This window comes from Strigops habroptila, chromosome 4 (genome assembly GCF_004027225.2).
Source record: "Strigops habroptila isolate Jane chromosome 4, bStrHab1.2.pri, whole genome shotgun sequence".
Lineage (NCBI taxonomy): Eukaryota > Metazoa > Chordata > Aves > Psittaciformes > Psittacidae > Strigops > Strigops habroptila.
Genome location: NC_046358.1, coordinates 880,595 through 897,733, shown reverse-complemented (window position 1 = coordinate 897,733; position 17,139 = coordinate 880,595). Strand labels below are relative to the sequence as shown.

At 50.0% G+C, this 17,139-nt stretch overlaps 2 protein-coding genes across 3 annotated transcripts in view; one reads left to right on the top strand and one right to left on the bottom strand.

Annotated features, from left to right (window-relative positions):
* Positions 1-8,244: 8,244 nt before the first annotated feature.
* INAFM2 (InaF motif containing 2) lies at positions 8,245-9,614 on the top strand. The gene has a single exon (XM_030483729.1). It carries the CDS (start codon positions 8,708-8,710, stop codon positions 9,107-9,109), a length of 402 nt encoding a protein of 133 aa, XP_030339589.1. The 5' UTR covers positions 8,245-8,707; the 3' UTR covers positions 9,110-9,614.
* A 5,046-nt stretch (positions 9,615-14,660) lies between these two features.
* The window catches only part of CCDC9B (coiled-coil domain containing 9B), a 47,413-nt gene continuing 44,934 nt past the window's right edge, over positions 14,661-17,139 (bottom strand). For both annotated transcript variants that reach the window (XM_030483634.1, XM_030483635.1), the window contains one exon: positions 14,661-16,955. The gene's annotated coding sequence lies outside the window, so the exon portion shown is untranslated. The remainder of the gene's footprint in view (positions 16,956-17,139) is intronic.

The following is a 17,139-nucleotide window of genomic DNA, read 5'->3' as shown; positions in this document are numbered from 1 at the left end:
AGTCTGGAGACAGATCTGTCTGACTGCCCACTGTGTCTACCCACAGTGTAAAATGCTGAACTGGAAAGCAGGATCCTGGGGGAGGAAGCCCCATTTAGCTCCTGACCTCATCAACTTTTTCTTCCTACTCTATCAGCCCAACATATTCCAACCAGAAGCTGTCTTCTTCTGTGGATGCATTTGCTGCTGCCACAGCAGATTCCCAGTACTGGCTGAGACCCTGAGCTCGTGTTTGGGGCAGGATTGAATCCCTGCTTCCCCGAGATAGGCATGTGTGCACATGGAGGTCTGGGAAGATGAGACTTCTCTGGCTGAGAAGCAAAGGGTATCAGCGTGGTTCCAGCACTGAGCCAAGGTGGGTAACGTGGCCATCAGCCCACACTGGCTTTTGTCAGCACAAATGCACCAAGTTTTCTATGTGGATGTATATAACTGTGCCCACATACATGAGCCCCAATGCACCGACTTTGAAAGGCAACACATCCCAGTGAATCCCATTCCAGAGGCTCCCACTGCAGACTACACCCTGCTGCAGCACTAGCCAGAGTCAGGGATGAAAGAACAATCAAAACTAAAAGAGGCTATAAACCTTCTTTGCACTGCCCCTACCTGCCAATTCCCAGTTCAAGCAGCCCCAGACTGCTGCTCAAGAACCACTCTGCCTACTCACTAATGGAGCTGAACAGCTTTCAGCCATGGTCTTCCAGCTCTCCCAGTGCTAGGCCAAGAATCTGCACTTGTAATATCCAGCTTCAAACTTCCAGCATTCCACTCCCCACCAAAAGGCCTTTGCGCACCATACTCCAAGCTCTTCACCTCCTGGAGGTGAAATGCAGTTGTGAAGCAGTGACAAGTTTAGTGCCACAGGAAAGAAGGCATTTTCCATCAGAGGCTGCAAAGGAAATGTCAGGTAGGTTTGCAGGTAGGTCTACACTCTCCACTGGTTTATGTGACTAGTGCAAAATCAGAGATTCACAAGCTTTTCAAGCTAAGGACCACTTTCAACCTCCACAAGTTTCTCATTAACCTCCATTTAGATCACTGAAGCTGTTGCTGAGAAATCTCAAAAGGCAAAAGGGCTCCACAGCCCATGGAAGGCACCAAACGGAGCTGATTTGCACCAGCTGATAGCCACAGCAACTGGAAAGATGAAGCTGAAGGGGCAAGATCTCATCTAAGCATTGTCCTTTGACATGGTCTAGTGTGAGTCATCCCTGCCCATGGCAGGGGGTTGGAACTGGATGATATTAGGGTCCTTTCCAACCCAAACCAGTCTCTGATTCTATGATAATCACCTGTGTGTGGGATGGGGGTTTTCCATCAGATCCTAAGAGATGATAAAACCCATTTTTGTTCCCTTTTGCTCTACTGATGCATCACTGCTGTGGCAATATTGCCATGTACACATGGAGCTACAGAGTCAGCCCCAGGTCATTAACTAACGAGCACACAAATGCACACACATGGCCTGGCCATCACTTCTCCCCATTGCTACTCTCCAAGAGACTCATCTCACCATGAAAGGCCTTTCTTGTTACCTTGGTTATGGTTATTTGTCACTTTGACACAGCTCATCTAGCCCTGATGAGTGCAATGAGTGCGGGATATTTTAAATCATCTCCTGTCTTTCTAGAGGTCAAAATTAGATCTTGAAAATGACTTCTTTCTCCACGTTATCAAGCAGGGAACAAATGCCACACAAATAGACACAGTGACTACAGACTCTTAGAGAAGAACTCTCTAGGATATACTTAACCCTGCTGCGACTTCAGCCGTTCTTTTGTTTTCTGACCAGATAAACATGGGAGCAGGGAAAAGCAGCAAGTGCAATGGAAATCACTACTGGAATCATAGAACCAGCCAGGTTGGAAAAGACCTTCAACAGCCTCTCTCCTAGGACTTCACAGCTCCATTTCCAATCGCAGCCTGAACCAGGATGGCAGAAGTGTGAACACTGTCAGATGTGACAACAAAATCAGCTCCAGCAGAACTGGGAGAGGTTTCAGGCTGCTATTTTAACTCAGTTAAATAACCCTTCCTTGCACAGGGTTACCAGGATGAGTCCAGCACATTTTCCTTATTCAGCTGCCAAAGCCAAGCACACACAAGTGGAGAAAGTCAAAAACTAACAGATCAGGAAGCATTATCACATCCAAAGCTCCAGTATTTTAACCAAGCTGAAACCCCATGTCGACCTCATAAAAGAATCTACTTGGATCTTTAAAGCAGTTAAAGCTTCATGTTGCCTTAGTGTAACTCAGCAAGGCCCCAAACCTAAGCTGAGTCAAGCTGACTGAAGAATGAACAGGTTGTTGGTCTAACCAGGAGCTTGGCTGCGTTAGGAGCCTGGAGCAATCACAAAATGAATACACCCTTCTTCATCCAGCAGGGAGAAAACTAATCAAACTATCCCAGACCGAAACAGCAGTAACCCAGACCAAACCAGCATCACTTTGGCTTCAGGGCTGCATCATGAGAGCATGGACAAGGCTTTCCAGGAAAATCCTGCCCCAGTGCTTGTAGGGGCAATCATAAGTTGGTGCAACCCTTTATTCAGAGTTGTCACTCTGCAAACATTGCAGGTTGTGTTTTCAGACAATCTACGTCAGTGTTCTCCCACTCCGAACTGTGAGCAAATACTACAATATGAATCTGTGTGCAGCAGGGAGAAGCACAACACATTCATTTTCCACATAAAGGTGAGTTCAGCTTCTCCACACCATGAAAACCGGAGGCAAAGATGCACTCAGACATCACAACTATTAATCACTGCTGTCCCATCGCTTGAGAAGTGGTGGTTATGTTTGAAATACAGCCCTGAGAACTCCATTTGGGTGTTCAGGGGGTGTGGGGGTGTGAACATGCACATTTCCTCCTTCCAAACTGAACAATGCAGTGCTGATTTCTGACTCCAGATTCCTGCAGAGACTGTGACTAGTCACAGCCACAGACAGCACGGGTTCGCACCCAGAAAGAAACTTCTCATTAAAACCCACAATATCCACCCTCTTGATGTTCTGCACTGAGTGAAACAACTCTCCACAACCTGATGTGTGAAACCTGTAGCTCAGAGCGCTGGGAAACCCTGGACTAGAGCAAATGGCAAAGAACCACTCTCCCCACTGCAGAGTTTGAACCATCATCTACTTACAGGAGTTTCTAAACATGAAAACCAAACCAATAAATCCTTGTCAGGCATGCTTTTCACTCTCAAGAGTTTTCCCACCAAGGAAGCACTCACTGCAAGGCTCTCCTGCAGGAAAGACTCACTCTTTATACTGTGCAGATGGTTCACAGGGTAAGATGATGGTTCAAAACAGGTCTCACCAAATTGATGATACAAGATTGAAGCTGATGCACCACCCTGAGCTATTAGGAGCTTTCTGCTCAAGGCCTCTGTCCTGAGCAAACCAGACCTTGCTGTTACATCTCCAATTCAGCATCACTTTTACTGTCTTCCCCACCCACCCCATAATCTCTGCAGATCACTTTCCAAGTCAGCGCAAGACAGTGGGTTGTGCAAACTTCACTTACCACCACTAAGTCAGAAGCTGAAGGAATTAAAAGAACATCCCCAACCTCCCCCATCTGTTACTGGATTAACAAGAGAGACAGCACCTTCCCACGTATGACAGAGGAGATTGCAAAGTGTAAGAGGGAAGTGCCAGAGAGGAACGGAATCCGCTTCCCTCAGGCTCCAAACAGGAGACTGGAACAAGTGTGGAATAAGGCATATTTCCTTTAGAAAAGCAGACAGAGCATGAGAGATTGTCCCCTGTCAAGAGCAGAGACACTCTCTATGACAGAAGACTCCAGCCTAGCAAAGTACTCGCTCAAGGACTTCAGCTGAGAGAGAGAGAGAGATGAATTTAAATGTACTTATTCCATCCTTTGAACATTAGGAGGCAGGTAGAAAGACCTCATCCATCTCTCCCCTCCCCAGCACACAGATGTGACTAAGGAGACACTATCAAAGTTTAGAAAGCAACACACAGCCAATAAAGAAGTTATAGTTCTTTATGAAGTCTATAAACTGCCCGCAGAAGTCATACTGTTGGAGGCAGCCACTGAGAACAAAAACCAGGGGTCAGACAAGGGACTGTGCAGCACCATGGCCGTGAATTACGAGTCTGAGAGTTACACAGACTAACCCAAGTGGAGTAATCAAACCACACACCTCGTGGAATGAGCTGCTCATTTGTAGGGTGTCCCATGGAATTGCCTCCTAATAACAGGGCACAGGAAGGAAAGGCAGAGTAGCTGCTGCTGCTGAATCAGGAGCACGGGGGCAATGGGACTGCAGGAAGCCATCCAGCCCACTCCCTGTCCTAGGGCAGGATGAGCTGTGACATGTCAGCTCTGACAGACAGTAGTCCAGAGAGCCTCAGGAGGCTCCAACAGTGGGGACTTGCCTACCTCCCAGGCAATGCAATCAAGCGTCTCACTATGAGAAGCAAGGGCTGTACAGAGGTAATGTCTTAGGCCAATAATCTTCCTTTAATTAAGTCTTCTCTGTCCTGAAGCACTGGATGCTCTCCACTCACTCCGAACATGGGAAATCAATAACACAGGTTTATTTAGCTCCATCCTTCAGGGGCCTGTGAAGAGCAAGCAAACATCCCACTGCAACAGGCAGCAGCAGAATTCAAGCAGTGCTGTTCAGTCAGTGGGCAGGACACTCAATGTTCATCACTCTGCCTCAGCACTTGGGTTTTCAGCTACACACAGGGGTAAGGCAGCAAGCAGCAGGCTCATAAGTAAATGAGTTTTCTAGCAGACCTGTAGACTAGAGAAGTTTATTAACAATAGGACCCTGAAGAATACAGTGTTTGGACAATCGTGGGAGGAAGGCTAGATGTTCAAGGGCTATATAGCTCCCTTTCTCTGGCTGGCCCATGGTGCACTACATGCCCTTGACTGCATTTGTCTCAGGCAAGCGATCTCTTTTGTTCTTTAGGAAAGAAGTCTCCGAGAGACCCAATTTGCAAGCTCTGTCTAGTGTGTGACACATTCAGTGGCTTTACAAGACCTCTGAGCTCTGCACCCCAGAGCTCTATTTCTGCACCACAGGAGCCTGCTCAACACACAGCTTGGTACTTCTGCTAAAATCCAGATGACAAAGAAAATATCATTACTGCAGCTCTGGCTTCCCAGCTCTCACTTGCCTTTATGGGTGGTTGTTAGCAAGGAACTAAGTTTAGGAACAGAAGGCATACGCCTTCTGGCAGCTGCCTGCACGTGAACAAAAGGCCCTGGAGAGAAACTTACACCCATCTATTTGATCACAGTAGAAAGAAAAGCTTACACCTGACCTCAGCAAAAGCCAACAAGACTTAGCAGTTAATGAGGCTTGTCTTATTCAAAGCTGTGACAGCAGAGGGCTGGGCAGAGAGAAGACAGCCTTAAACCACTGAATTTCTTTAATACCACCATAGAATTGTTGTCTTCTATGAAGGGTAAGTCTACACCACAGCCAGGAGGCACACTGCAGCCCAAATAAGCAATGAGGAAGTGCAACAGGGAGATGAAGATGCCAGGCTGAAGGCAGAATGTCTCTTGAACAGCACAGTTCAGTTTTAAGACAGCTACAGATATGTAGTGCTGAGGAGTGAAGGGGAGGGAGCAAGAGACCTGCAAAGGCAGGAAGGAAAGTAACTCATGTGGAATCATCTATTACCATGTGTTATAACTGGAGCAGCTTTAGTTGCTCCTAGAATTCAAATGATATGAGGTGTAGTGGGATGCCAGCCAGACCACACTCACTACCTTTGCTGGGCCCGTTTCTACACCTCCAGTCAAGTCCTTAGCCCTCCAAGTCTGCCAAGACTCCACTGGTGGGAAAGAAGGGCTATGAACTGTTGGATTTATCAACAACACGTTGGTGAGCAGAGATAAAGGCAGCACCATGAAAGAGCAGCAGAGATTAGGAAGGATCGGTTTCCTTCCCAGGAGAGGGGAAACTAATTTGGGGATAGAGGACTGAGATCTGCTGCTATAAGGGCTTTTTATCACATTGATCCCTATCACCTCCCTGTTACCTTCCGAGCCCATTTCCTGTATTGACTTGCTCACCTTTTTAAACACCCTTTATCAAACTCCACATAATACCCATTTGAACACTGAGCAGGACTAGAGCTCTGATTCTGTCTGCCACCTTCTAGACACTTCAGCAATAAAGGAGGACACAGCATCGCCAAGCACAGGCTTAAAATGTGGGAAAACAATGTGGACAGACAGCATCAGGCAAAAACTGCCAAGACCTCATTCAACCCCAGAGGAACTGCCTGTATATGTCAATCCCCCAAAATTCCAGAACTGGGATTGAGGAAGAGCATAGGGAAGGGGTTTGTGGGAGGTAGGAATTCATCATCCTTCCAGAAGCCACAATAAATTGTACCAGTGGCAACACCAGAGATCACAGATAGCACAAGGGTCTGCAATGAGCCCGTTTCTGCAGAGGTGGTTTGAGGCAGAACTGAGAGCAGACACAGGCAGCAGCCAGCGAGGCTCTGCCTGCCTTGGCAGCACAAAACTGCAGGAAAATGAAGGCCAGCAACAATGTGAACATAGACCAAAAGAACACAGCCTGGAAAATCAGTAGGAAATCTACTTTGCAGGCATCACTACAAATCCACATATACCACCTCACTTAAACATATACCGCCCAAGGGCATTTGCGTATAGAATCTATAGAACACCACACAAAATGCCTTCCTCTGACTCAGGAAAGCTTTGGCAGCAGGATGTCGTCTGCTCATGCTGTTCAGGTGTGTTAAATCTGACTTCAACGAGAAGAATGCAGTCAGCTGTAATTCATCAGGACAAGAGATAAGGGGCAGCTCATGCTATTCAGAGGTGTGAAATCTGACTTCAACAAGAAGAATACAGTCAGCTGTAATTAATGAGGGCAAGAGATTTAAGGGGGCAGCACAGAAAGGTCATAATACCTACTAACATTTCCATGACACAAAAGGTTACAGCAATATTTCACTAAAATTAAGTATTTCAGGAGGATAGAGCATGTCATTGGCTATAGTTCAGAACCACTGAATCATCTGGATGGGGAGGAACCCTTAAAAAATCCTCTAGTCCAATTTCCCCACCATGGAAAATAAACTCCCCCTGCCCTAAAGAGGCAGTGAAATCCCTGCTACCCTTGCCAGTGCTGGCCAGAGAGCCACAATGGGCTCTCTCTCTATATATATACACGTATATGTAAAACTATAGATGAGACTTGTGCTGAGGCCAAAATCCAGAGTACCTCCAAAAGCAGCTGGCAGCACAATGTCACACGCTTTAACCCTTTCCTCCAGGCAAGAGCAGGGTCTGGATCCAGAACAACCCAACACGTAAAAAGCTGTTCTCTCCCAGAAAGTTTAGTCCCCCAAATTCCTTTGCTCTTCTAGGAACGACCAGCCAGGAGCCCCTCATAGCCCCTTGCAGAAGAGACACTGGGAGCTCCCTGCCCTGCCACATGCATACAGCAGCCCTGTAGCCTTTAGTCACCGCAATCCACCCTCTTCCAAGAACTACTGTTATTTTGGAGTCACTGCATTTTATTCCCTATCTTCTGCCCTAATAATCTCCCTCAGAGCTGCAAGCTCCATACTCCTTCCTGCAGAAACTCAGAGCTTTCCCCTTTCTCTCCCAACCTTCCACATTGTTCCTGCTATTCAGAGTAAAACCAAAACGCTGCCGTTACTCAGAACTCAATCACTCACTTCCTCTGGTGCCTTTCTGGGTGAGAGTCATTTCTCCACTGCTCCGTGTCCCCTCCAGAACTGCAGCTCCTTGTTTACAAGAGGTTTTCTGCTGCAACACACCTGAGATTGGACGGAGGGAGAAAATGGCTGTTAAAGGAGCAACTAAATCACTCTCAAAAGGAAGCATCTTGCACCATAAACAAAGGCTAATCCAGCCTCTAGAACAGTGTTTCAGACGCTGCCTGAACACGCTAATGCAATGCTTTTGGGGGGCAGTAACATATGGGGAATAAGATCAACCCATTCCCTAAAGGCAGCTTTAGGGGGGTTTGGGATCAGCCCGATTTGAGGGAATTAAAATCACCTTTCTCTCTCCACGAGTTGCTGCTTTGTGAGGGCATCCCTCAAGCTCCCCAGGACTTGCAGGCAGGGAGACACACAGAAGTGACTCCCAGCGAGAAGAAGGAGCAGAGGGGAGACTTCTGCCCCCCTCCTCCTCCAGGAGCCTTCCTCACACTCACTCCCCTCACTGCGCCCTCCCCTCAGCCCGGCTCGGTGGGTGCCGCCCGCCCCGCAGACCCCACCGCAGCAGGCAGAGCCCTAAGGCGCCGTCACCCGCGTACCTACCCCCGCCCTCAGCCCGGGCGGAGCCGCGCTGGGCGGCACAAGCGGCGGGCCCGGGGTGAGGAGCCCGGCCCACAGCCGGACCCGCTGCGAGGCGGCCACCGCCATTCCCGCCCCACACACACGGAGCCCAACGGCCGCCGCGCGCCCCCTCAGGAGCGCCCCGCGCACGCGCGGCGGCCACGCGGAGTTGCCCCTTTTGGGAAGCGCCGCCCTTCGCCCCCGCCCGCGGAGCCGCCGGAGCAGCGCGGGCCGCGGCACGAGGCGGTGGCGGCATGTCCTGAGGCGGTGGCGGCGGCGGCAGCGGCGCGGAGCCGGGCCCAGTGCCGGGCCCCACCACGGAGGGCTCGGTGGAGCAGCGGGCCAAGGGCCGGGCCCCCATGAAGGAGAAGGAGGCGGGGGCGGAGCGGGGCAAGCCCGCCACTTACACCGGCGAGAAGAAGGCGCGCATGGCGGCCAAGACCAACAAGAAGTGGGTGCGCCTGGCCACTGTGCTGGCCTACGTCCTCTCCGTCTCGCTGGCCGCCATCGTCCTCGCCGTCTATTACAGCCTCATCTGGCAGCCGGTGCGCGGCGGCTCCGGCCCCGGCCCTGCAGCCGCCACCGCCTCGCAGCCCCGCGCCGCGCCGCCGGGCCCCGCGGCCAGCCCGCCGCCCGGCCCCACGCGGGACGCGCCGCCGCGACCCGCACCCGGCCCCACGGACATGGACACGGACCGTTCGGACGCGTCGCCGCCGCCTCCGCCGCCCGGGGCCGAGGCGGGTACTGCGGGCGGCCCCTGAGGAGGTGCCGGGCTCGGCCGGGCCGGGCGGACGCGGCTGGAAGCCGGCGGCGGGACCGGGACTGTGCTTGGAGGTGGCACCGAGACCCCCGTCGCGGAGGAGCCCCGAAGAGCTCGGGCTGGAGCCTGCCCCGGGCCGTGGCCGCCGGGGAAGGGACTGTTCTCACTTGGTCGGACTGCGGTATCTCTTGTTTTTTTCCCCCCCGTTTTTCCTCAAAAGGGAATTCTGTGGCTTCGGTTTTTCCCCTCACCAGGGCTAGCGTCTCCCGTGGAACCTGCATCGAATTCCTGCGCTATTTATGCCAGTCTGTTACCTAGGAAGGGATCTCGGTGTCCAAAGCTCCTCACTGTTGACAGGATCAGCTGGGAACAATACGAATTTAGAGGCTGTAACCCATTGTTTCAGTAAACCCCGTTTTGTTTAACAACGAGCATAAACTTATTTAAAACCATGTGGAAGGTAAATTGACTTGTTTACTATATTAAAATATTTTCCCAATATGAAAGTCTCTGTAAGACGGTATGTTCTCTGCGGTGCTGGGAGGATGATCTGGGAGGAGGTGCCCTCTGGGTAGCAGAAATGGTTTGTTCACTGTAGTGGGTCTGATGGTGTTGATTCATTTGTTGTTGGTGTCCTTAGGTGAGGCTGGAGAAACCTCTGTACGTGCTGAACTCCTGCTAATGGTGGTAACTAAGCACTGGGGAGAAGGTTTGAGCTTTGGTGACAAGCAGGTGAAGTGCTGGTGCTGATGGTGTGTGGTGTTCGTGGCTTGTCACTCTGTGCTCCTGCCCATGAGGGATGCCAGAGCTCACAGACCATCACAGCACCTTGGTGGCCTCTTGGGGTTGATGCTTCAGGAGGTACATCCATGTCCGCCGTGATGTGACCTAGGCAGGTCTGCTCCTAGCTCTATGTTCTCATCCCCTGGAGTCTTCAGAGATGTTCTGTGCAGCAAAAACCTGGCCTTCAGTGCCTGTGGGCTGCGGGCTGTCAGCTAGGAACCGTAAGCCCTGTGTCCTTCTGAGCAGCTGCTTGTCAGGTTGATGCTTTCGGTTGAATGCCTTAACTGTGAGGCTGCTGTTGTGTGTCTTGGTGAAATGACCCTGGGAGTTCAGATTCCCTCTGCTGAGGGATAAAATATGCTCTAACACAGTGTGTGTATTTCAGTTGTGCAAATCATGAACGTACTGTAACATATGGCCTTGACTTTTTTCAAGTCTGGGGGGGAAATAGGTGTTTCGTACCTAAATCAGCTGCTTTGGACTGGTGGTGGGGTGTGAAGCTTGTGTTGTCAGCTGAGCATTTCCTTCACAGCATCTGTTAAAGGTATGAACCAGGAGCAGGCTCCCAGAAGGAAGTTAGGTGAAAGGAGGTGGTTTGGATGTGATCTCCCACCCTCCCTTGCAGTTTTCTGGAGAGCAAGCAGGGAAGTCTGTGTGGTGTTAATGCACTGGAGAAGAAAGCTGATGGTGTCTGTTGTGTAGCAGTGGGTGATTCTGTTCTCCTGGTGGATGTGCCTGCAGCTCGTGGGGCTGCCACACGCCTGCAGTAGCTCTTCTGGCTGTCCTTGGTGTACACCTTTGGTTGGAGGGGGAGAGTCCTTCTGCAGCCTTCTGAGAGAGGAACGAGTAAAAGAGAAACAGAACAGGCTGTTTGATGCCAGTTGAGTTTAGGCTGTGTCTTGGCTTTGGTATTAAATGCAGAACCAGTTGGGCAGTGTCTCTGAGAGGGAGTTTGTGTTTAACTCCTAAAACCTTTGAGGATAAATAGAAGCTGGGTGGAATTGCAGGTGTTTCTGTGCTCCTGGCCTGCAGCTCAGGCCTGGTGAGTCCACAGTGGCTTTAGTAGTACATCCCATGTATGCTGGTGTGCCCAGACTCCTGGCATTTGTCACTGTAAATACAATTGCTCTCAGAAGACTAATAGAGCATGGCTGCGTGGAGCAGATGGGAGAGGAAGTGAATTGAATTAAATGGGCTGCATGGCCCTCTTCCAACCTCTCATGTAACTGCAGAGAGCTGCCGTGTATTTGGGAGCAGGAACACCCTCAAGCTCCTCGCCTGATCTGGGGGTTTGGTGGCAGAGGCTCCTTGGGACAGTGACAGTGACAGTGAACAGACCAGCGGCTGATGGTCGCCTCCCTTTTGCTGCTAAAAATAGCTGATGAGCCCATCGGAAGATGGTTGTGGCTGTCTTCGTTCCTGTAGGAGCACACAGGCTTGAGGAGTTCCCAGGCTCTGCTTCTGCATCTTCTCCTCTGCTGACAAACTGAGATTGAAGTGAAACGCTTCTATTGCTGTACCTGTTACAGCTGGCTTCGGAGCATCCTGGTACTGCACTGCTGTGGTACCGAGTGTGCAAGGGAGGGGAAACTTCAGCTTGGAAAGACGCAGAAGGGTTGTGGGCTGCTGGGCCTCACCGTGATGTGAGCAGCCTTGTTTTCCAGAGCCCTCGATTCTTCAGCTAAAATCTCTCCTACATCCCTTCCCTAGCCAGGAATCCCAGTCCTCCAAAGGAGGATGTTCCCCCTGAGATACTGCTGCCTGCCTGTGATGAGCCAGTCCCTGTGCTTGTTACTCTCTTTGTGGCACACCACAAGAAATCAGTGACCAAGTGCACTCTACAAATACTTCTAGTAACTCAAATGGCTCATCTGAACTGTTTTAGGTGTAACTAGCTTTAAAATTCAGGGATTTCTTGGGATGTAGGTTGGCTGCAACAGGTAACAGCTGGATTGTTATCTCAGGCTGTCAGTTTTTGCACTATGATGCTGCCATCTGCATCTGAACATCATCTTCTAGTGCCTTAAAGTGGTGCAGTCCCCAGCCTCGGGTAAACCTGAGGTTTAAGAGGCAGACTTCGTTTGCTCCTGTATTACTTCAGCTCCAGTTCAGCCTTCCCCTTCACTGCTCCTCAGGAAAATAACTCAGTTCACTTAGTGTCATTGTATCAGGCGGGATATTGTGTTGCTTCCTAAATAGAAATCACTGTAATCACATGATTCCTAATGTTCCTTCCTTGGAGTTGGTGGTGAGGGTTTTGTGAGTGCAATATCTTAGGCCCTTGCCTTTAAGCTAACAAGAGTCTCAAACCTTCCAGCTGTGGGATGCTCCCAATAAAAGCATGGTTGTTATAAGACTAGGGCTGGAATAGTGGCATTAGAGTTTCTGTTTGTCATACATCAGGTTTTGATTGATGAAACATGCTCATAATTCTGTAATGCCAAGTTTTCCCCCAGGTTTTGAGCCTCTGTATCATTCAGGGCCCGAGTTCCAGATTTTTGTTCTCTAAGAGCCTTCAAAAGTCATGCACAGAGAACAGAAGTCGATGTACATCAGCTTTGATTTTTCCACTCCTAATCGCAGTAATCACTTAAGAGGACAGACAGAAGACCAGGCCATGTTCTGCTTTTCCTTTCTGACTGAGAAGAGTCCTGGGGAGGAATTCCAATTCCTCCTTCTTGTGAGAAACTTTGTGCTGATCCTGCCCTGTCCAGCTCTCATGACAAGGGTGACCCTCCAGCACTGTGTAATGTGTTCTCTGCTTAGATCACAGAATCCCAGACTGGTTTGGGTTGGAAGGGACCTTAAAGCTCATCCAGTTCCAACCTCCTGCCACGGGCAGGGACACCTTCCACTAGAGCAGGTTGCTCCAAGCCCCTGTGTCCAACCTGGCCTTGAACACTGCCAGGGATGGGGCAGCCACAGCTTCTCTGGGCACCCTGTGCCAGCGCCTCAGCACCCTCACAGGGAAGAGCTTCCTTACAGATCTTTACAGGAGGGTTTGAGCTGCAAGCTCTGTCCAACGGAAGCATTCCCTAAAAGGAATAATAAGTGAAGACTTAACTAATGTCCAGTCAAAAGTGTATCTGGATCAGAGGAGGGTTTTTGAAACCTCCTTGGTTCTTTCTTTTCATATAGATGCTTCTGGGCTTACACCTATTTACTGACACACAATACTTGCCCTCTGCCTGCACACACTGGTCTTGTCCCACTGATCTCAGTGAGTGCATGTGGTGTAACTCGCGTGCAGAGGGACCAGAAGGAAGGGAACTAGCTGGAAAAGTTACTGGAGCATGTAATACGCTCCAGCAGCTGGCTCCTGTTTTCAGCTTCGAGGAGCTACCTTTTCTCTCGTGGTCTCAACTGATGTTGTACATACCCTTTTAATCCTGGGGCTGGGCTGTTTCTGACAAGGAAGGTGGTGGTATTTTTACTCTTGGCTTAATTCATGAGTGTGGCTTTGAAGCAGCCTCCTGGTGTAATGTTGGTAACACTCAGTGGCTGCTTCTGGGCATCAGGGATCTCTTCAGAGGAGTCAGAGCTCATCTCGCCGGGCTGCTCTGGGAAGGGCCATGCATGGGGGTGCGCGTGTCACCGATGGCTGCCTGAGTCCTGGAGGTGCCAAAGTGTGTGGAGAGGGGAATGGGGTGAGAAACAGTCATACCCGAGCTGGAGCATCAAGGTAAGGAGGTGGAGCGTGGCTCTGTGCTGGGCAGAGCTCAGACCTGGGCTGCCCTGGTGTTGCTGCGCTAAGCTGGTGTGATCGGGGAATGGCTGCGGCATTCCCAGTGCATGAGCTTTGCACCAGTAGCTGCTGGGGCTGTACAGGGAAGGCAGCAGGCAACGTTTGGAACTTCCCAGCAGTCCTGTGCCCTGCTCCTGTGCCCCTAATTGACTTAGAAAGCTTTCACGTAACTTAAAAAGCACCAACTGCTGTATTATGTGCTTTAAATACAAACATTTCTGACTGAATGCCAGTTTAGCTTCAGGCTCCTGTGCCATTAGCAACCAACTGAGCTGGAGGGGAACTGGTGTGGAAAAGCAGGGACTGTTTGACTGTTCTGTCATTTCTGCTTCCAGAGTCTATATAGGGCCTCACTGTGGTCTGCTGCTGTAGGTATGAGACTGTTGAGACGCGGCTGGAGAGCTGGAACTGCTGACCAGATCTTGTGGTGTTGCCTCCTGCAGTGATTGTCTTGGTAAAGCTGTGGAAACTGAAGTGTCTCCAACTTTATCCAGATGTATTCTTTGTCCTTGGCTTGAAGGTTTTTAAATTGCTCTCTTTATGCAAGAGTTGATTCACTAGTACTGAAATGCATTTTGATATGAATTTCAGCTACAGAGCTGCTGCGTTGAACCTGATGATAAATTTTGCCAACCAGAGGAGTGTCCAGCAGTAAGTGTTCATTTGTTGGAAAGAACAAGGTGTTCTGTGTGAGGTGCTGCTGGTTTCCCATTGTCTGGAAGAGCTGGAATAACTTCCACAACATCCCTGAGCTCCCCACTGCTGCTGGGAGGAATCAGGTGCCTCTGCAGGCAGATGACTCTGCACTCTGCAAGCTGCCATCATCACATTTGCCTGCAAGGAGAGTGCTGTGGCAGTGAGAAGTGCAGGTTGTCAGCTCTGTGGTGAGCTCCTGGGGTGGGACAGGCCCTTTCCTAAGGGGGGGAGCAGTCTGAATTGGAGCTGCTGCTCTAAAAAGCAGAGATTACTGATTCAATGCAGAAAACTCGACGTGTGGGACCGAGAAACATGAAGAAACTGGAGCTTTTTCCTCATTACAACTTTTATTTCATATAAATAATCCTTCTACATCAGCTTTTCAACCTTTCAGTCTTACTGTAAAGAAGAAACAGCCACAGTTCTCTAAGAAAATGCCAACCCAGGCACCAGCCAAAGTGCATTGAGCAAAGTGGGAATGAGCAGGAAAAATCCACTTGGAACAGGCACTACCTGTGCAGTCCCAGCCCTGAAGCTTGGTACAGACTCACTCCTTCCTAGGCATCATTATATGCAAAGTTACTTGGATTTGCAGGAGTAAAAGGAGGGAAAGGGGGAAAAGTGATGGGTTTCCTTTCAGAAAGGAGCCTGAGGCAGTGAATAGCAGCAGGGCTGGACCAGGGGCAGTGGCAGTGTCTCTACCTGACTGTGTATCCAACTGCTGCCGAGGGGCAGCAAGCTCTTTATCTCAGACTGTGTTTTGTGTGGACCATGAGGCAAACCAGTTCTGGTGTGTGCTGGTAATGACTTGCACTGGCTGGACCAGGTTGAGGTCAAGGGCCTGATGTAAAATAGAATAATAAATTAAAAAATATAAGCAATCTAAAGCAGGGATTTGAGCCAGTCAGCTAAGGAAAAGCAGCCTTCACCAGTGATGGAGGATCTCCAGGACCTGGAGCAGTTCTGCAATCTGTCTTCTATCTGTCTGTTCTTTTATCTGTTGGGTAAGTCCAAATAAACCCAGTCTGGATGAAGATGTTTCTCCTGATAACACAACAACTGCACACTCTGTTTCTTGATAATACCTGGTCTGAAGCCAGAAACCTCCCCTGAATTTGGCACACAGAGGGAACTCCCAGGCTTGTCCTTTCTGAGATAGGTGCTGTGGATGTAAGGTACGTGGAAAACCAGAATGTTTATCTGTGCAAGTATTAGTTTATTAAACCAGCATACAGTGTTTCAGCCCACACGTGCCAGCCTTACCCCGAGGTTAGCAGATGCATCCTGCAGTGAACCCCAATAAATCTCTGCATGTGTTTGCTCCTGCATCAAGCTTTAGAGCAGCGCTTCAACGTGAGGGTGAGATCCTGTTGTCATTTGGAAGTCATATATTACATTGTGTTATTCCTTGTGCCTGCCTTCTGCCTTCTCCTTAATCAATAGCCTTATTTCAGGTAGGTCCCAGTTTGCTGGGAATCTCTCAGCAGCTTGCAAACCCAAGCAGCTGGGAGTCTTGCACATTTATGCTTGTCAGTGTTCATCCAGATCTTTCATTTGAAAGGTGTCTTTTAAGGCCAGGTCAAAACCGATGCCCTCTGACTCAAGCACAAGGCTATGAAAGGCACAACCAGGAAGGTGAAAGCATTTGATTGGAAGCCTCAGACCTTCAGCTCCAACTTGGCCTGGGTCCTGCTGCCAACTCCTTTGTGCAGTGTGGGGAAGGAAGATGATTGTATTTGTGCTGTCCTCCTCCCAGCCCTGCCTGGCACAGAGCTGCAAGTACCTCCAGGTACCGCAACCTGCCTGGTGTCAGGAAGCAGACACGGGGTTTTGCTGAGCTGCATATAAACCTGCTCCACTGAGCAGCAGCTTCCCTTAGCAAAATCAGTCTCCTGATGTGCTGTTTCAGCCTCACTGCCTGTGCCCTGCTACATCTAACAGGAGGAGGAAAATCAGCAGTTAAAGGCTGATGCTGTGGTTGATGTGTGCTTGTCAAAAGCACCCCACTCTGCAGAACGCTCCATCCCCTTTGTGCCCCGCGACCCACGCAACTACCACACATCTCTGCCAACACTTCAACCACATACAAACCTCTAGTACAGGAGCTGCTCTGAACACTACTGTATCACCCGCCTACTAACTACAACGTAACGCCCTTCACCCTGTCTCCTAAGGCTCTGCTTTGTCAGTCACCCACTCCCTGCCTGGCTGTCCTGGTACCCGCAGTGCCCTGCCAGCCTCGGGGGAGAAAGGGGTGGTGTGCCCAGAAACCTAAATCTTAGCTCTAAACACAATTAGTTATTAAATAAGATAAAGTGCATTCAGTAGACATGTCATTGGCTTGCCACACAGCTGCAAGAGAGGCAAAATAAATACAAAAGGTAAGTGATGGTGTTTTCTTTGTTGCTTGGGAGTGTGTGTCCTTCCCTGCCCTTTGGCATACGGATGGGAAAGGGTGATGCCAAAACTGGGAGCAGGGAGTGGTGATGGGGACCCCGTGTGTTGTGAATGGGTGCTGAGGGGCACAGGGCAGGTGCTGAAAGATGATTTCATAGAAGGTAAAAGAAGGAGGACAAACTTGTGCTCCTCTTCTCTTCTCATCCACCACCTTCAGCACGTTCTCCTGTGAAACAAGAGCAGAGACAGCAGTGGGATTATGAGTCTTTAGGGAACTGCTGAGCAGTAAATTAAAGATGTCTGAGTTTCAGCCTGACCTTCCTGCACTGCTGGGACTGCTCCAGAGGCACCACTGCACCATAACCATGTACCCACCTGACAAATCCAACAGGAGCAATGGGGTGCTCAGC